Consider the following 25,250-nt stretch of genomic DNA (forward strand, 5'->3'; position numbering starts at 1 on the left):
ATACTGACTCCTGTATCTCAAGGATCATGGCAAGGGTAATGAGTTGGAAAGTTTGTTGTACTTTGAATGGATCTCGAATCGCAACAAGGCAGTCTCCGGATGTCGAACACGAGCAAACGCAGTAGTGAGAAGTTGGGTTTGATGGAGACAACAGTGAGGAGAGAGAAAGACTAAAAACGCAGGCAGGACAACCTGCAGGAGAGAGAAAGACTAAAAACGCAGGTAGGACAGCTTGCAGGAGAGAGAAAACTGTCAAACCCAGGCTCGACAGCCTGGCGACAGCCTACAGAAGCTGAGATCAGCTCCAAACTATGTGAAGAGGGCTGGAAATCAAGCGTCAACTGATGGAATGGATAACTTTGGCTGAGATGTCCTCTGCGAACAGGGTGTGGGCATCAAGCTAAAACACTTGAAATTTGCAAAAACGAGATTGTAAGTTGAATGGAAGATAGTATACGTATTTATAGAAAGTTTGGGTCCTCCCAAGTGGGTTTGTGCTTATGGGACACAGAAACTCTCTAGGATCGTGTTTCTTTTAAATAAACAAGGTTTCTTCATTAATTAAGCAAGTTTTGGGGCTGTTTAAGTAAAGCCAATGCATTTTTAGCTCAACATCCCCTCTTAGTGCCTAGCTCAACCTGCTCTTTGGAAAAATGGAAGTGGACTCCCACATGTTGCGTCCGTGGAGAAATGATCGGATTGCTTGCAAGGGCAATGGTACTTTGGTTGTGGCAATAGACAACAGTGGGAGAGTCGCATGGGTAATGAAGTGTTGCCAGCAAACTCCTTAGGTGGATGGCCTCAATGGTGCTATCGAAGAGAGCTCGGTACTCAGCCTTGGCTGTGGAAGTGGCCACCGTCTCCTGCATACGGCTTGACCAAGAAATGGGAGCCGTGCCCAAGGTAAAGAGGTAGCCGCCATGAGAATGCCAAGTGTTGGGATCTCCTGTCCAATCAGAATCAATGTACCCCTGCAAACATAAACCAGAGCTATATGTCAAGCCATAATAATAAGTACAACGTAAATAACGCAACAAATGAAGACATGCAATCCAATGTGACATTCTAGGTGCTGTGAAATACTGACTGAGTAAGTTAAATCTGGCCTAGTGTGAATTAACCAAATAAGTTTTCCTACAACAAAGCGATAAGTATGTGCATCGAAGAGCTGTCCTAGGATATCCTTCGACAAGTGGACAGTAGGATCAAGAGGCGTGGCCACTGACCGTGTCTGATTCGAAGTGTGCTGTTCCACTACTTAAAGTGCGTACTTCTGCTGTGACACAAAAATGCACCCCCTAGAACGACACCCGAATAAGAGGCTCCTCTACACGATATGTGAACTGTTGAGGGAATGGGGTATAGTGTTGCTTTCCGAGTTGACAAGCTTTACAGACATCGCGAGCTAGTTTTAGACGGGGAAGGCCCTCAACTAGCTGACAGCAGGATAACTCATAAAGAGAGTCATAACCAATATGCCCTAAGCGAAATTACCAAAGGCGCTCATTGTTTGTAGGCTCTGGAGATATTGCTAATGCTTGGAAGCTACGGAACATGGAACCCTTGGCTATCGGCTCGGTCAGAAAGTGAGTCATGTGATAAAGGCTATTAGATTGTGCCTCATCGCAAGCAATCTCTAAACCAGTCTGAGAGTCAAGGATCTCGACTGTGGTCACTGTAAAGAAAACTGTTCTCCCCAACTGGCAAAGCTATTGAACAGATAACAAGCTCACCCCAAGCTGGGAGACATAGTATACATTGTCCACCGAGGCCAGATCCGGACCCTTGTCAATGGCAAAATTGACACTACCTTGAGCTTGAATCTTGACCGAGGAGTTGTTTCCTTCGTAGACTTGCCCGGCTGCAGGGGCTTGGGTACGGAAAATGTTCTCTATAGGAGTCATATGATGTGTAGCTCCATTGTCTACAATCCAAACAGGAGCTGAAGTACTCGGCTGCGACGAGTGGGCCTCTGCGGTAACCTTTTCAGGAGGCAACTCACAGATGTGGATAAGACTCGCATCTGATGTCTCTATGGAGACGATGCAGGCCTTTGCAGACCAATTAGACAAGCTCTCTGGAGTTGAGAATGTTGTCGACTAAGATGGTTGAGCGGTGGCAGTATGAGTCTGACCTTTAAACTTCCCCTTGCCATCACCCTACCTCTCTTGCTGGGGGTTGCTCGACTAAGGGGCGGGGGTCTGAGACTTAGATTTGGATGCTGTGCCCTTGGCCTTTGATCGACAGTCGTCGTCAAAATGACCAGCCTTTTGACAATGTTGACAATACCTATTCTTTTTAGGTACATTTTGCCACCCTTGTTTGAGTTGTGATTGGGAGTTTCCTTGTGATTCCCCGGATTGATTTTGTTTTTGATTTTGAATGGAGGTTTGATTTTGTTTGCCCTTCCCTTGTTGCCCCTTTTAAGAATGAGCAACAAGAGCCCCCTTCGAGGAAGAGTTCATATGAAATTGATCAAACAACCATGCGTAAGGCAACAACTGACACTCAAATTCATAGAAAGTAGGCACGGTAGGCTTTGAAACTATAACTTCCACAAAATTGAAGTATTTCTTGGGAAGTTTGTTCAGAAACGATGTGACTTGATCGTCCGAGGACTTGGGAGTCCCTGTAGTGGAGAATTTGGCAAAGAAGTCGCCGATACTCAGCCAACTTGACTTTCAAGTCATCCTGGTCAATGATTTTAAAGAGTTGGAGTTTATGGTTAAGATTTATATCACGAGTCCTATCCCAAGCCGCATAGCGGTCAGTCAAGTGTGCCGATTGCTGTGATGCTAAGTCAAAATGCTGAAGCTGAGAATGAGGTGGATGAGGTGGAACCATGAGGTGTTGGGAAAGTGGGATAAGATGAAGGTGGAGGGTAAGATGGTGGTGGTGGGTGTGTTTGATAGGAAGAATGAGGGGGGAAAGGTGGGTAGGCAGAAATAGGCGGGGAGTGTCCAATGAGTGCCAATTGATGCGGAGGCACTGGAACATGAATGTTTCCATAAGGTGCTGATGGAGGTGGAGGTATTGGGACACGGAAGCCCTGTACAAATCTCGATTGGGGCATAGCAGTAGAACCAGGAGGTCCACTAGGTAATGCTATAGAGGCAAGTTGTGGTAACAATTGATCCTCACTTGGGAGAGATTGGGGTGGATACCCAGGTTGCAATGATCACCAAAATGTGTGAGAAGTACTAGGTGGAACGCCACTCGATGTGTTAGAATTTGCCGATTCTATGAGTAGCGCCCAATGTAATTTGTGTGGCATGGACACTTATTGAAGTGTCAATGTAAGGTGTGTACACCTAGTGTCTTAGAAACTTAAAGTAGTGACACTAGGCTCTAGAGTAAAATAAACCTAACTCTAGTTAGTTGGTGGAAGGCTGGTTAGGTCAACCCTTGACCTAAACATAAGTTGTACTTTCACTCTATCTTTCATTCTAGCAAGTACACTCTTCTTTTTTTGCTTCAGCTCAATCTCTTGCTGTCATTGTCTCTCCTCTCTCTCTCTCCATAGTTGGCTGTCATTTTCCAACATTTGGTATTAGAGCAACTCGTATGCGCGGATTTCGTTCAGTCACCGTCAGCCCGTGCCACCCCGCCCAAGGTCCTATTGCTGCCAGCTTGGTTCTCAGCTCAAGGAACTGTTTTCAGCTGCTGTGAGGTGCTGCTGAAGTGGAGGAGTAGCTGTAGCTGAGTCTCTTGTCTACTCCAGATCTGTCCATCTGCTCCAGATCTGTCCAGTTCAGCTATCAGCTCCAAATCTGTCCATTTGCTCCAGATCTGTCCAGCTCAATCATCTGCTCCAGATCTGCTGTTTTCAGCCTGCGCACAGCGCTGCATGCAGTCCAACGTGCAGTCCCACACGCAGCCCTTCACTGCAGCCCAAGGAGCTGCTGTTTTCAGCTCTGCCCGCCATTTTCTCAGCTCTACCCGCCATTTTCTCAATCCTGCCCGCCAATTTCTGCAAACCCTAAAAAGTGCAAAAACCCTAATTTTCAGATTTGGGGTTTTCTAGAAAATTCTGGAATTTCTAGTCTATTTCAACCATCTCTTCTCTAATCTCAGCTCGTGTTGCCCGAAAATTTGGGACTTTTGCTAAATTTTTGCTTCTGGAGTTCGAATTGACAACCAATTTGAAGAAATTTCTCAAATTCTTGGACATTCCCACAAAAAATTTGGGGCTTTTGCTCGATTGGAGGCCCTTTGCGCAAATTGTTACCAAACTCATAGACATTGCACAATTTCTTCCACATTGGCTTAAGAAATTTGGGGCTTTTCAGTTTTTTGGATCCGGCACGTATCCGAGGCAGATTTCAGCTGCTGTTTACTGCTGACATGCATCCCAAGGCAACATTTTTGCAGAAATTCTAGTTGTAAGGTACAAATTTCTTCAATTTCTTTGAAATTTTATTAAGAAATTTGGGGCTTTTGCTCGATACACACTCTAAGGCAAGAAATGAGCAATACAACAACATTTAATTGCTGCTATAGTTAGATTAGGTAGAGAATTTTGGAAAAATCCAGTAAATTTGGATAAGAATTAGCATTAAGTTTCTGTATTTTGTACTTTCTCTGAGGAGTATACTCTATGCTTCAGCATTGAAGTATTTGGCTGCAGATTTTTGTCTATCATTGACAGCATGGCACGTCAGGGGAATAATGATCAGAGCAACATCCTTGGTGTCCTCACTTAGGACGACAAACTTGATGGCTCAAACTACCCACTGTGGAGTTTTATGGTCTGTAACCCTCTTGTGGCGAAGGACTTGTGGGACTATGTTATAGGTGATTTGCAATGACCAAGAGGTCTTGCACCTCAGAAACCTCAGCGTAACACTCGAGGATAGGTTGCTGCTGGTGGTGGTGGTATTGGTGCTGCTACTGCTGCTGCCCCTCCTCTCCCTTCTATCGAGGATCAAGGAAAATGGGACTCAAAAGATGCATAGGCACTTTCTTTGATTGCCTTGTCAATGAAAAGGGAAATTATTCTGCACATTCGGTCTTGTAAGACCTCAAAATCAGCATAGGATGTACTTGAGCGTATGTTTGCAGCATGCAATGAGGCTAGGAACTCCTATCTCCACAGAGAGTTGGCCAATGTGACCATGGATGAAGGTGATAGCATGATAGAGCACCTTACTCACATACAGGATTAGCGTGAGCAGCTACTCAATGTTGATGAGGTCATTTAGGATGCTGAATTGGTAAACATCACATTGAACTCTCTTTCAGAGTCATATCTTGGTTTCCACACCTATTTGATGTTGTCTTTGAGGGGGGGGGGGGGGGGGCAACAGCCCCTTACATTTGTGGAGTTGGAAGGCCTCTTACTGCAAGAGGAACAGACTCGGAAGAATGTGGCATTGTATTCAGGTGATGTGGCTATGCTTTCCAAGTTCAAAGGCAAAGGCAAAGTCAAGCAAAATGTAAAAAATCAACAAAAGGGTGATGCTGGACAGCCATCAAATAAGGTTGTCCAAGACATAGAAAAGACTAAAAAGAAGGGGAAATGCCATTATTGCAAGAAGCCCGGTCACTATATCGATGAATGTAGAAAGAGATTGGCCAAAGAGAAGAAAAAGAACTCCGGTTTGGCTGTCCAAGAAACATCAACCAGCAAATCTATTGGTGATGATACTTCAGCCAACTTTGTAGAGGAGGACTATGCATTTCTCACATGCAGCCATGGTTTTTCAATGGCTGATTCAACATTTAATTTTGCTAAAACACAGCAAACATGGTATTTTGACAGTGGGGCGTTAAAGCACATCACTTCCAAGAAGTGTTTGTTTACCTCTTTGCATTCACTCCCTGTTGGGAAGCGTGTTACATGTGCGAACAACAGCAGTTATGATGTATGTGGCATTGGGACAGTCACTATTATTGCTACAGATGGTTGTGATTTCATGCTTCTAGATGTCTTGTTTGTACTTGGCATTATATAGAACTTGTTGTCTATCTGTGCTTTTAATAAGCATGGCTTTTAGGTCATCTGTGAGGACGACAAATGCATTGTTAGAGACAGAGAGAGGGATTATGCACTTAGGTTGTTCGGTACCCTATATAAGGGTCTATTTTTGTTGGATACATATGACAGACATTTTCATGATGCTTTAGCAGTCACTACTCTTTCGCTCACTATGCAAAATGCGGAGCCATGGCATACCCACTATGGGCACATGAGCTTTGGGAGTTTGATGACCCTTCAAAGATGTCATATGGTAGATGCATTGCCTTCAGTGGAGACTCCACCTTCTCATGCATGTGAGAGATGTATTTTGGGCAAGATGCACAGGTTTGCCTTCAAAAAGGATGGTGCAGTGCGTGCTGTCCGAAAAATGCAGCTTATTCACTTTGATGTTTGTGGTCCCATGAGGACACGGGCACTTGGAGGGCATCAATACTTTGTTACATTTATTGATGACTACTCTCGGTATACATGGGTGTATGGGTTGAAGGCAAAAATTGATGTGTTTATGCATTTTAAACGTCTTGTTGCAAAGCTTGAACCTGAAACTGACTTAAAAGTGCAAACACTTCGCACAGATAGAGGGGGGGAGTACATGTCTTGTGCTTTTGAGACATATTTGCTTGATCATGCCAGTACACATGAAGCCACTGTCAGAATGACTCCTCAGCAAAATGGTGGTGCTGAAAGGAAGAATTGGACTCTTATGGAGATGACTCGTTGTATGCTAAAAAGCAAGGGGCTATCTCATAAATTTTGGCTAGAAGGCCTTCAGTGTGCAAATCATTTGTTGAATCGTGCACCCAATAAGGCATTGAAGACGATCACTCCGTTTGAAGCTTGGCATGGCAAGAAACCCAAAGTAGACTATTTTCGGGTGTTTGATTGCATAGCCTATGTAGGGCTATCGCTTGTATGACCCCTACACCAAGAAAGTCTTTGTCAGTAGGGATGTCCTATTTGCTAAAAATGTTGCATTTTCACATGATCAGTTTCAAATGCCACCCACCCATGACATTGGTGATGTCTTTGAGGGTCTTTTGCCACTTACTTTGGAGTTTGTGCTTGCTGTAAATGGCAAGACAAACTTAATACAGCAAGCTATTGCTGCACCATATGCTCCCGAACAGTAGGGTATCGATGATGGTTTGCTACATAAAGTGGAAGAAGCAGTACAACATGAAAGGATTGCTGTAAATGCAGCCAAAATAGTCCCAAGATGGTTGTTACAGACTCTCCAGGAGAGTAAATGGATGCTCCTATACCTCAACGCACTAGAAGGGCTGCTAAAAATGCAACGGGGGGGCACATTTGATTGATTTTATAGAAGTAGATGATTGTGATGAGCATGTGTTTATGAGCTCACTATTGGATGATGATAAGTCTACTTCCTTGGACGAAGCTCAGCAAGATGTACATTGGATGCAGGCCATGCAGGATGAGTTAGACTCTATTGCCACTAACTCTACATGGGATCTTGTGGATTTACCACCTGTCAAGAAGGCCATTGGCACAAAATGGGTTTTTAAACTCAAACGCAAGGCTGATGGTACAATTGACAGGTACAAAGCGCGGTTGTGTTAGCTAGTCATTTCCTGGATAGTTAGTGCCACGTTAGCACAATACGGCAAAGGAGGTGCCACGTCATCAGTGCCACGTCAGCAGTGCAGTCGGATTGCACAGTCGGCCAGATTTCTGCTGTGGGCTGCATTTAATGCAGCTGACCTGATACTGTTATTTATTATTTCTTGGCTATTTATAGCCAGTTCTTGTGGCACACTTGATTATTCATTCTTCAGTGATTTCAGATTCTAATCTTGAAGAAATGTTGGCTGAGACAGATTGTGCTCGGGCTGACGGAGATTGAGGTCATCAAGTTGGAGATATACGCAGATATTTCCTCTGCCCCCTTGTGTATTTCTGCACTCTTATACAGCATACTACACCGCAGATTTTCTGCGTTTACACTCTCCTTCTCTCTCTCTCTCTCTCTCTCTCTCCTCTCTGTGTTCACTCTCTTTCAGTCTTTGTCGTACGCTTCCGCATCGCTGCACTCTGACATGGTATCAGAGCGGTGAAGATGGACTGACTGAGGGCTGAACCTATCTGAAGAGGAGATTTCAGCGCGACACAAGGTTGCGTTTCCAAGTTTCGAGGGCGAGCGGGGGGGTTGCGCATCGGATTAAGGCTGAAGCGAGCGTGGGCGTTCGGGAAAGGAGTCTAATTGGTGAATTTGCTGCAGGTTATTGCTGTTCGAAGGGGAGGAAGGCTGCGTTTGAGGCCTTTCATTGTAGATTTTACCTTTTCATTGCCTCTGGCAGGTGAAGAAGGTTTGGGCAGTGGAGAAATTAGTCCTAGAAGGCTGCGTTTTCACAATCAGAGGGGTTTGCTTTTGCGTTTGTGCAGTTATTGCAGGTTAACATGTCTATAGAGACTGATTTGGAGTTCCAGGCGATCATGGACAGGAAGGTGCCTGTTCTATCGGCTCTTTCAACGGATCAAAAGCTTGATGGTGACAATTACCGCATTTGGTGGGTGATGATGTTGGCCATTTTAGAGTCTTATGATTTGGTGGAATTGGTGATGAAGGAGATTCACAGGCCCTCGGTGAGGGATGGGTCCAAACTATCTTCCAATGCTCGTGCAGAGTTTACTAAGGCCCAGTCTCATTGGGACAAACTGAATGCAAGGATTCGATCTTTTCTGTTTCTGTCTTGCACCACAGCCATGATAGCTCACATCGAGCACTTGACGGTGGCTCGTGAGATATGGCTGGAGCTCAACCAGATGTACAACCCGATGACCTTGATGAAGAGGGTTTTTTTGGAGATGCAGATGTGGACTTCGTCCGTGAATAAGTCTTCTTCACTTCGGGAACACATCAACAAGCTTCGGCAGCTTCAGATGTAGGTTCAAAATGCGAGGAAGCCTATTTTCTTCGAAGACATGGCGATCACTTTACTATCCTAGTTGCCGCCACGATTTGGTACTTTTTATTCCGCTCTTATTGCTTCAGGGCGGGAGTTGACTTTTCGGTGGGAAGAGTTGGTACCTATGGTCTTGGACCAGGAGGAACAATTGAAGGGATAGAATGCTTCCAAATCAGAGAGATTGGTTGGTCAAGCCTCTCAGAAGAAGGGGAAGAACCAAAAGAAGAAGAAAAAGGACAACAAATCCAAGAAGGACAAGGAGAAGGAATCAACTTGTCATATTTGTGGAAAGACTGGTCACTGGAAGAAGAATTGCCCCGACAAAGACAAGAAGGATACCAAGAAGAAGGACACGAAGGACTCTGGAGCGGTGGCTACACCCTCATCAATTGCTTTTCTACACTTAGCAGCCATTGAGGACTCTACACCGACGACTTCTGATGCTGTGATGACAGCTCCCCAAGCTCGAGAGTGGATTGTGGACAGAATTGCCCCGACAAAGACAAGAAGGATACCAAGAAGAAGGACACGAAGGACTCTGGAGGGGTGGCTGCACCCTCATCAACTGCTTTTCTACACTTAGCAGCCATTGAGGACTCTACACCGACGACTTCTGATGATGCGATGACAGCTCCCCAAGCTCGAGAGTGGATTGTGGACAGTGGTGCCTTACGGCACATGACTCCTTCTGTTGGTGTTGCCTATTTGCAACCTTCGTGTGGGCAGATTCTCATTGGAGACAGCTCTTCTGTGTCTATTGCTGCGCGGGTTGAGATGCAGCTTATTCCAGATGGACATGGTGGTACCCACACCTCTGAGGTGTTGCATGTGCCAGGATTGGGGTATCATTTACTTTCGGTTCATAAGATTTGTACTCTTGGCCTCTTGGTGGAGTTTGATAGCGATACTATTGGAGTCCTTGATCGTGGATCGAGGAAGGTTCTCCGCGCAGGGTACGAGGAGAATGAAGTCTACAAATTGAAGTCTTCTTCATCTCTTACTTCTCTTCTTCTTACTTCTCAAACACGGTTTGAGCTATGGCATGCTTGGTTTGGCCACCTGAACTACGAGTACCTTCGGAGGGCATCGCGAGGGTCCTTTGTCCGAGGCTTGCCGGACATAGTGGTGAGCCATCAGCCATGTGTCTCCTGTATTCATGGGAAACTACATCGGGATGCGATTCCCAACAAAGCTTCTAGGCGGTCTACTTCACCCATGGAGTTTGTATCTATGGATCTTTGTGGCCCGATGAGGATTGAGTCCCTGAAGGGGAGCTTGTACTTCATGTTGATCGTAGATGACTATAGCAAGATGACTTGGGCCTATTTTTTGACTTTGAAGTCGGAGGCTTTCTCTCATTTCAAGGATTGGCTTTTTTTTGAGGAGAACCGTTCTGGCCCCGACGACTGAAGACCTTGCATTCAAACAAGGGAGGTGAATTTATATCTAATGAGTTTGCTTGTTTTTGTGCAGATAGGAGTATTCACCAGGAGTTTGCTAACACCAACACTCCCCAAGAGAATGGCATTTTGAAGCCGAAAAACCGAAGTGTGATCGAGATGGCACGCACTATGATGGAGCACCGACAGACATCTCAATTTCTGTGGGCCGAGGCAGTGGCTACCGCAGTTCACATCCTTAATCGATCTCCCACTTCGGCTATTGATAGGATGACACCTTTTGAGGTTTACTTTGGAACTAAGCGTGATGCTCTTATTTCAGGATCTTTGGGTGTGACGCTTAAGCGCACATTCCGAAGATGCAGCGTGATAAGTTCGAGGCGGCTTCCCGACGACAGGTTTTTGTTGGCTATAGTTCCCAATCCCAAGGTTATTATTTGTTTGATCCTGTTAAGCGGGATGTCTACACGAGCCGAGATGTGCGGTTCGTGGAAGTACCGGCCACAGAGGGGGGTGAGGAGCACCCCGTCCTTGGAGATCCAGGGGAGAGTTGGTCTCCCGAGACAGTTTCTTTGGAGCCAGAGCCTCTTGATGGAGATTCTTCTTCGGATTCAGAGTCTTTTCTTTCACTAGCCACCCTCGAGGAGCTTCCGTCGGTGGATGTTCCTGAGTCTTCAGTAGATGGAGAGCAACGGGGAGAGTTTTGTCCTCCTCCTCGTTGGGCCCGTGACACCCTCCAAGATTCAGGGATCGAGGGGGTCTCTGAGGAGTGGGAACCGCAAGATGGACCACGGAGGTCACGGAGAAATCATGCACATTCTTCGGAGGTTGTTTGCTCCAACTATTGTTTGTTGACCTCTGTTATGCAGGATCGAGAGCCCACTTCAGTGAAGGAGGCTTTGCAGTCTGATCATTGGCGGAAGGCCATGGAAGCTGAGTTGGAGGCTATTGAGAGGAATGGCACTTGGTCTCTTGTGCCTTGTCCCTCTCACCAGAAGGTGATTGGTGTCAAGTGGGTCTTCAAGACCAAGTACCTTAGCAATGGTTCTTTGGACAAATACAAGGCTCGCCTTGTTGCTAAAGGTTTTGCTTAGCGCCCAAGCATTGATTTCCATGATACTTTTGCCCCCACGACTCGTATGGCGACTATTGAAGCTGTTCTTGCCTTGGTTGGCCATAGGAGATGGCCTGTTTATCAGTTGGATATGAAGTTCTTTTTGAATGGTGACTTGCAGGAGGAGATCTATGTTGAGCAGCCTCTTGGCTTTGGATCCTCGGATGGGAAAGTTTACAGGTTGAAGAAGGCCTTGTATGACCTCAAGCAGGCTCCGCGTGCATGGAATGAGAAGATTGACTCGTTTCTTTAGTCGAAGTTGGGATATTGGCACTCCAAGGCCGATCCACAGCTTTATGTGCACACTTCCGAGGTTGGTCGTGTGTTGTTTGTGTTGTATATTGATGATTTGATTTTGACAGGGGATCATGCACAGAAGGTCCGAGAGACCAAGATAGCTTTATATCAGGCATTCAAGATGACGGATTTGGGGGGGATTTTCATCTCTCAGCAGAGGTACATTTAGGAGCTCTTGGTGGCTTTTGAGATGGAGACTTGTCGGCGCATTACTACTCCTATGGATCCGAATTGGAAGGCCACTTCACACTCAGACTCTCCCCTAATGGATGCTTCACGCTACCGTCAGTTGATTGGATCCTTGATTTGGCTTCTCAACACTCGTGTTGATCTTTGTTTTATTGTGGGTCTTTTGGCAGGGTTCATGATGGAACCCAAACAGGTGCATTGGCAGGCTGCCCCGAGGATTCTTTGGTATTTGAGGGGGACCTGTGACTTAGGGATTTCTTATCCCGCAGGCATAGATGCTTCAGATTTGGTTCTTGCAGGTTGGAGTGATTCAGATTGGGCTAGCGATGTGGACCACCGACGGTCTACTACAAGCTACTGTTTTATCTTGGGTACAGGTGTTATCTCTTGGAGTAGCAAGAAGCAGCCCATGGTAGCCCTTTCTTCTAGTGAGATGGAGTATTGAGCTGTGTCTTCCACCACATGTGAGGTAGTGTGGCTTTAGAGATTGTTGGAGGAGCTTGGCTGCCTCCAGACTTGTCCTACTCTTCTGCGGTGCGACAGTGAGAGTTGCATTGCCTTGGTACGGAATCCAGTATTCCATACCCAGACGAAGCACATTGAGATCCAGTATCACTTCATTCGGGAGAACCTTCTGGATGGGACCATTGATGTGGAATATTGCAAGAGGAAGGATAATCTTGCAGATTTGTTTACAAACGTGCTTCCCCAGGCTCTTCTTTGGCAGCATTCCAGATCCCTCAGTCTTTTCACCTGTCCAGGATTTGAGAGGGGCTGTTAGCCAATCATTTCCTGGACAGTCAGTGCCACATCAGCACAGTACGGCAGAGGAGGTGCCATGTCATCAGTGCCACGTCAACAGTGCAGTCGGACTGCACAGTTGGCCAGATTTTTGCTGTCGGCTGCATTAAATGCAGCCGACCTGATACTGTTATTTATTATATCTTGGCTATTTATAGCCGGTTCTTGTGGCACACTTGATTATTCATTCTTCAGTGATTTCAGATTTTGATCTTGAAGATCTGTTAGCTGAGACAGATTGTGCTCGGGCTGACGGAGATCGAGGTCATCAAGTCGGAGACATACGCAGATATTTCCTCTACCCCCTTATGTATTTCTGCACTCTTATACAGCATACTACACCGCAGATTTTCTGCGTTTACACTCCTTTTCTCTCTCTCTCTCTCTCTCTCCTCTCTGTGTTCACTCTCTCTCAATCTTTGTCCTACGCTTACCACATCGCTGCACTTTGACAGGTTGGTAGCAAAAGGCTATGCACAGAAGAAGAGCATAGATTATGAAGAAACTTTTGCTCCTACATTCTGTATGAGTACGGTGAGATGTGTGATTGCTATGGCTGCAAATTATGGTTGGAAAGTACATTAGTTGGATATTAAGACAACATTCTTGAATGCGGATTTGCATGAGGATGTTTATGTGTCACAATCTCCAGGGTTTGTGGTTAAGGGGAAAGAGCATATGGTATGCAAGCTGCATAAAGCTCTTTATGGTCTCAAACAGGCTCCTCGTGCATGGTACTCCAAAATTGATGCTTATTTGGCTAGCAAAGGGTTCAAAAATAGTCCAATTGCTCCCACTCTATACATTAAGAATGAGGGGGGGGACTTGCTGATTATCATTCTTTATGTAGATGACATGCTGTTCTGGACCTACAGAAGAAAAAATTGCAGATTTTAAGGCTGAATTAAAACATGCATTTGCTATGTCAGATACGGGCTGCCTACACTATTATTTGGGGATTCAATTCACCCAAAATCAGCATGGTATCATCATGTCATAGTCACAATATGTAGATAAGATGTTACATAGGTTTAGTATGCAAGATTGCAAACCTATGTGCACTCCTATGGAGCTAGGCTTAAAGCTGTCTATGCATGATGGTGAAGAGATGTCTGATGTTGCAATTTACAGCCAGACTGTTGACTGTCTTATTTATCTTTGCAACACACACCCTGACATTCAATATGCAGTATCTCAGGTGAGCAAGTATATGCAATCTGTTAAGCGGATCTTTAGATATTTGCAAGGTACTCAATCACATGCATTATTATTTCCTAGAGGGGGAGACTTGCACTTACAGGCTTAAGTGATTCAGATTGGGCTGGTGATACAGACACTAGGCAGTCTATTAGTGGTCACTGTTTCTTTCTAGGCCATTCATGCATTTCATGGCCAAGCAAGAAACAACCTACAATGGCTACCTTGTCTTGTGAGGTTGAGTATAGAGCAGTCTTCACGGCAATAGTGGAATGTGTATGGTTGTGCAGATTGTTGGCTAATCTACATTTACTATTGGATGGCCCTACACCCATTCTTTTTGATAGTTAGAGTGCTATTGCAGTAGCACGAAATCTTGTGTTTCATGCTCGCACGAAACACATAGAGGTGCATTACCATTATGTCAGAGAGAGATGCTATGCAAGAGAGATCAGCTTGATGTATGTACCCACATAGAAAAATATTGTAGACATTTTCACCAAGGCACTACCACACGAGAAGTTTGAGGCTTTTCGAAAGTCCTTAAACTTGTTACCCTTTGGTGATTGATTATCCTTGTACTTCATCACATTGACACTGCAGGGGGGTGTTAGAATTTGCCAATTCTATGGGCAACGCCCAATGTAGTTTGTGTGGTGTGGACACTTATTAAAGTGTCAATGTAAGTTGTGTACACCTAGTGCCTTAGAAACTTAAAGTAGTGACATCAGGCTCTAGAGGAAAATAAACCTAACTCTAGTTAGCTGGTGGAAGGCTGGTTAGGTCAACCCTTGACCTAAACATAAGTTGTACTTTCACTCTATCTTTCATTCTAGCAAGTACACTCTTTTTTTTTTTTTTTTTGCTTCGGCTCACTCTCTTGCTGTCATTGTCTCTCTTCTCTCTCTCTCCATAGCTGGCTGCCATTTTTCAACACGATGGAGGAAAGGATGAGGTCCTGAAGGCGGTGTCTATGTTTCCATAATCTCCCGGTGCGGTGTGATGTGTAACATGAGGTGTTTGATAGGGGAATGTAAATGGTGTGAAGGGAAGTGGGGAAACAACGGAAGAATGTGATGGGATGGGTGGGTTTTGAATTTGTGGTGTGAAAGATGCAGATGCATTTTGTTCATTTTTACCATTTAATGATTGAAAATGAAATGATGATGATGATGATGATGATGATGATGATGATGCACACTACTATGTAGAAATAGGAATACCAAATTCATTTTGATTTTGAGAAGTAAACTGAAAAGAAGGAAGGGTAGAAGAAGAGGTACCTGATTTTTTCTTATAATCCCCACGACGTGTGTTAATATACAAGAATTGGTCCTCAAGAAAACCTTTTCCGTAGTCAACAGATTGTACTCTATCTTTCTTATGATTTCTACCAGTATATTGCAAAGCTGAAGAGGTAAAAGACGAAGGAACAAAAGACGAATCTAAAGTACCTTGCACTAGAGTGGTCGGAAGATGATGAAATAATGGAATATCCTCTGGATCTCTTTCTCCAACAAGGGGGTCCATCCTTGAGAAGGTCTCGACGGCCGTGTAATATCATTAGAATTATGCGCAACATCTGAAGAGAGAAATTCATGCATACCTTCATTGAGCAGTTTCTCCTGAAGGGCAATCCTTCGATCTAGCTCCTCAATCTTCTTTCGTCTAAAGTCCATGATCACACGATATTCTTTAGTGGAAAGCTTGTATATCCTTTTTTCCGTGTTGTTAGAAGTGTCTTCCACCATGTTCAAACTTTGTGGAGCAAGCTGTTTTTGTTGCCCACTCTCGCCCGGTTCTCCGCATAGTTGTTTTGGAGACTGAATTGGTGTTGATGTGTTCGAAGTCATTTGAACCTATTGTTGTTCTTGCTTCTTGCGGAGAGCTTTCAAATCAAAGGCCTAGGATTCTCAGAGAGTACCAGGCTGTGATACCATGTAAAGAAGTACTCTGATCACAGAAATACAAATAACAATCGTACAACAAAGCACAGATTGATAAAGGAACACATTTAGGGTTAAGGTAACTAAGAGAGAATGAGCATAGAAAATAACTGAAGTGATATAACCGCTGAATATACAATGCTCATGCAGCAAACACACTATGCAGTGAATGAATACTGAACCTCGAACTCTTGTATCTCAAGGATTAGGGCAGGGGTAATGAGCTGGAGAGCGTGTTGTACTCTGAATGGATCCCGAATCGTAGCAAGGTAGCCTTCGGATGTCGAATACTAGCAAACACAATAGTGAGAAGTTTGATCTGATGCAGATAACAGTGAGGAGAGAGAAAGACTAAAAACGCAGGCAAGACAGCTTGCAAGAGAGAGAAAGACTAAAAACGCAGGTAGGACAGTTTGTAGGAGAGAGAAAACTGCCAAACGCAGGCTCGACAGCTTGTAGGAGAGAGAAAACTGCTGCCAAAGCAGGCTCGACAGCCTGGCGATAGCATGCAGAAGCTAGGATCAGCTCCATACTGCGTGAAGAGGGCTGGAAATCAGGCGCCAACTACTGGAGACAGCAATGGACAGCTTTGGTTGAGATGTCGTCCGCAAATAGGGTGCGGGCAACAAGCTGAAATACCTGAAATTTGCAAAAACGAGATTGTAAGCTGAATGGAGGGCAGCGTATGTATTTATAGAAAGTTTGGGCCCTCCCAAGTGGGTTTGTGCTTATGGGACACAGAAACTCTCTAGGATCACGTTTCTTTTAAATAAACAAGGTTTCTTCATTAATTAAGCAAGTTTTGGGGTTGTTCAAGTAAAGCTAATCCATTTTTAGCTCAACAGATCTTAGGGATCATCTATATCTTCTGATTACCTCTCTTTACTTCTCTTTCTTCATCCATTTTTGGGCTTGAGAGGGAATGGTTGTAGAGAAACCACTTCTTCCATGTATCCACCTTAGTTAGGGTTTTGCATTGACAGCCCCAAAAAGGGCTGACACCCTCTTTTTAGGCACTTTATTAGTAGGTGCCCACTTAGTGGTGTAAGGCCTATAATTAGGGTACCTCTTCATTCATTCCTCACTACCACCACTCACATGCTTTGCGACTCTTCTTCTGTCATTAGACACTTATCTTCTCTCTCTAGCCTCTCCCCCTATTTCTCACATTCCTTCAAGAGGACATTGCAGTTTGAGGCTTGTGGCTGGCTTACACCATCTTCACCCTCTTCTCCATGTGCCCTATCAAAAGATGACGTACCAGTGAGACAGTAGGGTTTGCGGGGAGGAACACGGAGTGAAATCCGCAAACATGGAGAAGAGAAGAGAAGAGAGAAGAAACTCTGATGAATGGAATGATGAAGATTTGAATCATGGAGTGAATGTGATACAAGGGTACAAGGGTGCCGTAGTGCAAGGAAGATGATAAAGACAGCTACGAACCACGAACCGCAATGTCCTTCTGAAGGGGTGTGAGGGTAGTGGAGAGGTTGGAAAGAAGAGGTGACGGACTGAATGAATCAGCTGTAAGGAATGAACGAGAGAGTGGCCTTAAATAGGTAGAGTCAATCTAGGATGACCCCCCTTTTTGGGGCTGCAAACCCTAAACGCAAAACGTAGAAATGCAAAAACGCAAACTGCGGGTGAAGGGTTTCTCAACATGCCCTGTTTCTCATCATAAGGTCGTGCGTTTGGAGCTCTCCTAGCATGGCATCGGCATCAACAACATTGGCGCAAGCTTCTTCCTCATTTGGCATCGCTCAACATTTGCATTTGGCTGTTTGGAGGCTTCCTTCTTGCCTACCATTATCTTCCCCAGCTAGGCGTCAACATTTTCTTGCCTAGCATCACCTCCATGCCTGGCATTAGTTTCTGTAGCCCCACGTAGCTGTGTTTTTAGATTGATAGGCCTTCATAGGTTGTGTTACCCTCTTGGTGGTTGACCCTTCATCTCGTGACTTCCATTCCATCTTAAGCATCAGCTCACGCATGCCTTTGGCATTTGCTTTTGTAGCCCTAGTCCATCTCCTAGTATCCGAGGACTGCACTTTACTCCCTCGATAGCTAGTGATCATTTTCTTTCTCCTTGATGGCATCAGAGGATTGTGGTTTGCTCCCTCGATAGCTTTCCTTCACCTCCAGTGATTACTTTAATAGCCCATTGCCTGAAGGACTGCATTTTATTCCCTTTAATGTGCAAATTCCCTATAGGTGTTGCCTCGTGATTCAGACAGAATAGTGGAGTCATTTTTGAGCTTCAGCTGGTTTGTATAAGCTTTCCTTCTCATAGCTTGATTTAGTGCCTCATCATCATCTTCTTTTGTGTTCTTGAGTTTCTTTTTGCTCTGAGTGTTTGCTATACACATTGTGTTTCTCCCCTCAATTCCTACTGTCTCTCTGCATCGTCACATATTTTGACATGGTATCAGAACATACTTGTTATTCTCACACTTATTGCCTAGGATACTAGGGGCAACAATTGCATTTAATGAGAGTTTAAATGCCTAGGGATCCCGGATCATGGATCAAAGGGCATCAACACGTAGCCCACAAGATGGCTTGAAGATACTTGGGATATCCTTTATTTTCCCTTAGAATTTGTATCAGAGGTTGAAGATGACTTTGATTTCTTGGACTTCTTCCCTTTCTTTTGCTTGGCTTGTCGTTTGGTTAAAGATGATGCTGCAAAGAAATGGCATGCACTAGCTCTACTAAATTTTCTCTTTGTGATGCGCTTCTTGCTTAGATCAAGACTAGCTTCTTCCAAATAATAGTGTCCCTCATATGAGAGGTGAGAAGACTGGTTGTGAATACCTACTTCGGTGACAAGAGGTGTGAGAGGGGTCATAACAAGGTCCTCTGAAGACAAGATCTTACCGAGGGATGTAGGCTCATCTTGGATCTCCTCCATCTCGTTGATGTTATTCCTTCACTGTGGTGGATTGTGACTGATAGCTATCATAGCCTCAACTTGAGGGATATGTGATGCTCGAATGTTTGGACTTGGTGAAGAGATGCCAATCTCTAGTAGACCTCTGTAGTGGTGCGGATGTGTCCTACATGCAAGAGCACAAAATTTGCATAACTCAAGAAAAGAAAAGAGCAGGTTTTTGCATTCAGCTGATTCCATAAAGCTGTTGAGTAAAGGCCGCTCAAACACGGGAACCCATGGTAGGTGGCGGAATAGGGACTGACACAAAATCCCTAAGCTCAAAACTGTTGAGGATGCACTCAACATTGCACAACTATAATGGATAGTTCATCCCATCCAGATTTTTTTGATGTAGATAGAGAGGCTAGGATAGACGCCTGCATAGGGGGTGCCATAATCGCCAATCGGGCACTAGTATCCCCGGAAGTGTGAGAAGGGAGAAAATGATAAGATGGTGGGTGCTAGTCAGGAAGGAACCTGGCCCTGTCCCACAATCCTTGTGGTCATGGCTTTGTGAGCTCCGGTCTTCACGGTCTTGGTTGTTACTTTGTTCAGTCCTCACGGTCCCACAATCCCCCCAGTTGTACTGGTCTGCCACAGACATCCTTCAAGAAAACCTGCAAAAAATTTAAAAAAGGACAGATGCTTTGGATGTCCTCTGCCTATTCAGGGCCTGATCTGCTGTGCAGCAAAAAACTGATGTGCATCAATGTGTTTTGCATGTTAAGAATCTGATGTAAAGTCATGTCTTCAAAGTTTCAAATGTTAGTTCTTATAAAAAGTAAAATTGCTGAAAACCACGGTTTCATTTATTTTGAAAAATGCCATCCCCCCTCTGTGTCTCTGTCCTGTAGGTTTGGCCATCCCCCATGCTTGTCCCTGTTCTTGTCTCCCATCCCATGTTTCTATGATTTCCTTTGGCATGTGACTCCTTTTGGTTTTTCCCGAATCCCAGGTCATTTTAAGTGTACTGTTTCCCTACCGGTTTTGGTAGGGAGTAACATGTATGGTTGAGTAATGTCTTAGTAAAAAAAATCCTCCCAATGCTACCTTAATAACTGTTATTTGACCAATGATTGAGGCACTATGTTTTGTTTTAAGGTGTGCCTGAATTTTCTCAGGCTCATTTTGGGTTATGAATGTTTCTCTACAGAGTGCAAGGCAAGGGTTTGCAATGGCTTTGGCTTCTGTCTTGGAAGCCTTTCCATTGGTTGAAGTAGATTCTGTTCTGACACTTATGAAAAAAAACCTAGAAGTAACATCTTCTCTGAAAGGCCAGGTTGGTGCACTCAATGATAATATAAGCAACACATTTTGGACACGTTGCATTATTTTACAAGACTAATGTTGCTTCTCGCTGGGTGGAAGTGCAGGAAATGCGAGATGGACTTCTAGGGCAGCTTTTTGCATTGGGAGCTATTGTCAGAGCTAGAAAACTGGCTGCTAATGACAAGGGAACTGTGCAAATAAATGTAGCAAGAGAGATAACAGAGCAACTTCTTTCTTTGTTCAACAAAAAATCTTTTCTTCGTGAAGCAACTACTTCAGTGCTTTTGACCTTTATAGATCAGGTATAAGTCCCTCAAATTGTCTCTCCTACTGTTCTTATTTGATCAAAGTAGAGCTGTCATGATTTATTTCAAACAGAATGGGCCTCACCTAATGTATTTGTAAGGACAATACTCTTTCAAGGTCTAAGAATCTGATCAGTTAAGTGCCTACTTCTTGCATGTCATGTTATTGAGCTGAGGCTGGATCACATTTTCTTGATTGGGACTCTTGTAATATGTTTTTGATTCAATTGAGTCTGCAGACTGCTAGAAACTATATCTTGGACTCTTTTATCACTTCATATGTAGATATATCATGTGTTGTGGCAAATACACTTCGAAGTTTTGAGAAAAAATTAAAACAATTAATGGTGGATGGCGTGGTAGACCTGCTTGAACTTGCTAGTTAACTCTCTTTCTTGAGCCTATGTGATGTGGTTGAAGTTTGAACTTTTTATTATGTGTCATTGGTACCAGGATGTAGCTAACATATCTTGCCCTCTTTTGGGAGTTCTTTAGTCTCATCAACTATTACAAACAAACGATCTTGTAGCTTGTGGGGTCGTGGCTACATTCCTGTCTCAACCACCAACTTTCTGTATCAAGACTTTGACATGTCTTCTCTGCATATTCTTTCCCTAGTGCTTTAATGACATAGAGACACCTATCAGAAGTGGGTGCAGCAATGGATGCATGGAAGAATGCTGAAATAAACTGCTGAACACAAGATAGAAGAGAAAGGAAAGAGAGGACACAAGAACACTGCAAAAGAGAACTTAGAGATGTGCTTGGGAAATGGAATCCATATATCAAACACAAGACAGTCACGTGCAATATTGAGTCACTGGCTGTGAGGGCATGCACTGGATCTGCAAGTGATGAATAATGATTGAGTGTGGAGGAGGAGCCTGAATATATAGGCTAATAATAATGCAATAACTGCATTAGGTTGGCCAACATTTAATGCTAGGCAGCCATCAATAAATGCATAAATTAGCGTCAAACTGACCAATAAAAAAGACCAAAATGTCACTAGAATGCAGCATATTGGGACACATGCCCAAACTCACACATGAGCTGACTATATTGCTAACACCCTTTCTCAAATGATGGGTGATTTAATATAATACAATGATAATGACTCATCATAGTCCATACAACAAAGGCCACCAAAATAGAACCATGGATACCCAAGCAGTGGGTAATCAAGCCACCACCAAGGTGCCTTGTAGAGAACCCAAGTGTTAATGCCAATGGTATCAAAACCTGAAAACAGACTCTTTGTGTTTGTCAATGATGCCTCATAGTATCAAAACCTGAAGACAGAAGAATCATAGCACCTCTTTGTGTTTGTCAATGATGCCTCATAGTAGCATTCATGACCATCCTGTCAAAAATGCCTCTGAGCATATGTGAACATGGATTCCGTGCCTTTGGCCAAGACCACCAAAGTGTCTCCTCATGTGAGCTTGGACTAGGAGCCAATCCTGCTCTTTGCCAAGGAACAATCCATCATGAACTTGAATGCCAACCTTAGCTCTAGGATTTCAAAACTTGCCAGACTTGGTCTATGCATCAGGGAAGACCCTCTTTGGAACTTGTACACCTGTATGCTTGTATAGATTGAGGCTTACTTGCTCCATCTCACCACCCTCTCACACCCCCTCTTCGGCACTAGAGATTGGTGAGGATGACCGCATCACCTGCACCAGAAAATAGGAGGGGCTGCCAAGCCCTTCTCATGATTTGAAGAAGATGACTCTCTCTGTGCCTTGGTCAGAGGATCCGAGTCGAAGTTGGAGGTGGTGAATGACTCGGTGGAGAAGTTCGTATCCTATTGCTTCTTCTTCTCCTTCTTCTTCCTTGAAGCTGCTAATTGTTTGCAATCCTTGCACAAATGTCCCTTCTTACCACAGTGATAGCACTGGGCCTTTGAGTTATTCTTCTTATCACCCCTCTTGGAAGTTGCAAAGGTCTCACCAAAGCCACCATATTAGGATGAAAGCTCCAATGTAACTGCAAAGGCGCCTCATGCGCAAGCAACATGGATGATACGTGGCTTTGATGACGTTTGGGCCCGCAAAGCATTGGCCACTCCATCAAACTTCAGAGTGTGTAGAGCACCACCCTCACAAGATGAGCCTTTGGAAGGGCGAATTCCATGTGTCGAAGCTAATCTTGACTAAATAGTATCCTTCGGCTCAAACTTCATCTGCTGGAGGTGACCATAAAGGATAACTACATGCATAGCCAAGGGAGCCTCATTCAACATTTGAAGCGTTGCCCATATTGCTGAAGTAGTCTTGCTGGAGGTGACTGTTCGAAGAACTTCTTTAGAGATGCAGCAAAGAAGAGGAGAATATGCATGGGCATCATTGCTATCCCATGTTAGCATAGCTTATTGATAGTTATCCTCATCGAAATTAGTTGGAAGAGGAGTTGGGTGTTTAGGATGCTCAAAAGCTTTAGAAACAATGAATCATAACCGCTTTTGCACAAATTGTTGAGCTAAAAAATGCATTACATGCTGATTTAATGAAAAACTCTAAAATGGAACGCAATTTGAGAGAGTTTCTGTGAAACCCTAATTTGGGAGGGTCCATCCATATCTATAAATAGTCAAGCTGCCTCCATTCAATCGTCATCTCTTTAGTGGAGGTTTCTTACCGTGGCGTGTAGATTTCAGGCATCAATCTCCCACCACATGGTTCTCCAGACTTCCTGATTGCTGCTATCTCTCCCTCTACACCTCGAGGCTTCAACTGGCTGGTGAGCTCTTCGGTGTTGCCGCCTGCTACTTGATGACTATCCATTTGCTGCGTTTGGACCTTCACGGCCCCCACCAGCACTCATACACCCTATTTCTACTTGCTTTTGCCCTCCAATTGCTTAGACGGCAGGGATTCTTCATCAGGCGGTTGCTCCACACTTTGTTGGGAATAAAGGGCCATCATGCCTTTTATATGTGCACGGGTGTGAACACACCCTTAGCACATTGTACTTTCATATATATATCTATCTAAAAACCTAAAGTGGTACACTCGTCATTGTACCAAAAACGTGCTCACTCTCTACTCTGCTTTTTTGCACTCTCTCTGTCTCTCACTGTGCATACGACAGTCTGCCTCAATCTTTGTGCTTAATCAGTCCCTACAAACTGGTATCAGAGCGTAAGGTGTTGAAGAGATCGTCAGGCTAAGGCACAAGACCAGAGTGGTGATGAGACGGCTCAAAGGCGAGCTCTCGGTGGGCAGCAGACTGACTGTCAAACGTAGGTCCAGCGTGGTCCAACAGGCGATAGCAGGTCCAACGTGGACCAGTGGGCATGACGGACGTGGACCAGTGGGCGTGACGTCTGCTGCAGGGAGCAGTGACGAGGCGCTAGCGTGTCGGGCAGTAGTCGGCGACCAGTCCATGCAGGTCTAGCGCATAATGGAGCAGTAGTCGAGCAGGAGTAGGCGTGGCAGCGTGGCGCTGCAACAGACAAGGCACGGACCAGCAAGGCTCATAGGCTCATAGACGGCGACCAACGGGCGATTTCAGTGGAGCTTGCGACGGTGACGGGACCAGCGGGCTAGTGCGCGACGGGGAGAACGGGAGACATGCCTGACGAGTCAACGGACCCGTAATCCAAAACTTTTTTTTTTCTCCAAAAAAAATCATTTTCTCGAACTCCTTCCTCTAACCGAGGTTTGTGCGTGCAAGCACAAAACATCAAATTTGTTTGTGAAAAATTGAGGCATCTGCGTCGGAATTGTAGACATTGTGCGCATTTGAATTGGGGATTTCACCAAAATTGTTGAAATTTTGCTCATCTGAGTGAAATTTCTCAACATTTGGCCTAGAAATTTGGGGCTTTTCCCAGATTTGGAAAATTTGATGCAGGACAAGCAAATTTGTCTTAGAAATTGCAGGAATTTTTGACATTTTTCCCCCGACATTTGGGGCTTTTCATGTACATGCACAAATTGGGCTGAAATTAACCCAATTTCTCGACATTGAGGCACATCCCCGTGCAATTTGGGGCTTTTACAGTTTGGGAAAAATTTGTGCATCATTTGGTCATTTTATGTACATGCAGGTTGAATTCCGCGCAATTTGGACATCAACACTTGGTAAAATTTGGGGGTTTTGCTGAAATTACTTTATTTTGGCAAAATTGGACAGTCCTATGAATGACAAAAGAAATGCAGATGTGTGTTTGACTCTTTGAGCACAAAATTTTGGGGCTTTTTGACCGTTCGTGTCAAATTTTATGCCTGTGAGTACATATACAACAAAAATTGCAGCTGAAATTTTGGGATTTCTCATGTAATGTGATGCACATGCCCTTGGAACAGCTGTAATCAGTTGGATAATGCTGTAGCACTTGGTTTGGCACTTCTGAAAATTGAATTGCAGATCTGAAATCTGTACTTCTGCGTGGTCATTTATTGCTGATTGGTACTTGTTTGTACCTTCGTTACTTGGACGGTTTGGGCCTGCATTTACTGGTTTTTTGGTCACATCTGGGCTGAAATTCATGGCTGGCAGCAATGACAGCAGTAATCTGGTCCACATAAAGAAGCTTGAAGGCGCACACAATTTTGCAGTTTGGCAAAAGCAGTGCTACAATATCCTGTAACAAAAGAAGCAAGCAAAGCTGATTAAAACCAAAGGGGCAAAGCCCGCGGACATGGATTAGGACGATTGGGATGAGTTGAATGAGCTTGTACACTCAACCATAGAGCTATCGATTTCTAATGCCTTGCTGTTCAACATTGAAGGTTTGGATTTTGCATATGCTATATGGACTAGACTGGAAGAACTGTATGCACAGAAGAGTGCTGCAAGCAAAGTGTATTGGCTGAAAAGAGAGTGCTCTACTTATGGAAGAGATGAATCGACAGAACAATGCATCCAGTAAGTCTTCCAGTG

The 25,250-nt window shown here is 44.4% G+C and overlaps 1 protein-coding gene across 1 annotated transcript in view; it reads left to right on the forward strand.

The window, feature by feature from the left end:
• The window catches only part of LOC148027806 (DNA polymerase V family), a 64,894-nt gene that overhangs the window by 12,166 nt on the left and 27,478 nt on the right, over nucleotides 1–25,250 (forward strand). Inside the window, exons 2-3 of the mRNA XM_087689504.1 lie at nucleotides 19,937–20,062; nucleotides 20,157–20,354. Coding sequence (XP_087545630.1) covers nucleotides 19,937–20,062; nucleotides 20,157–20,354 — 324 coding nt within the window. The remainder of the gene's footprint in view (nucleotides 1–19,936; nucleotides 20,063–20,156; nucleotides 20,355–25,250) is intronic.

This window comes from Lygodium microphyllum, chromosome 12 (genome assembly GCF_053477565.2).
Source record: "Lygodium microphyllum isolate KBCC chromosome 12, Lygodium_microphyllum_v1.1.10, whole genome shotgun sequence".
Taxonomy (NCBI): Eukaryota; Viridiplantae; Streptophyta; class Polypodiopsida; order Schizaeales; family Lygodiaceae; genus Lygodium; species Lygodium microphyllum.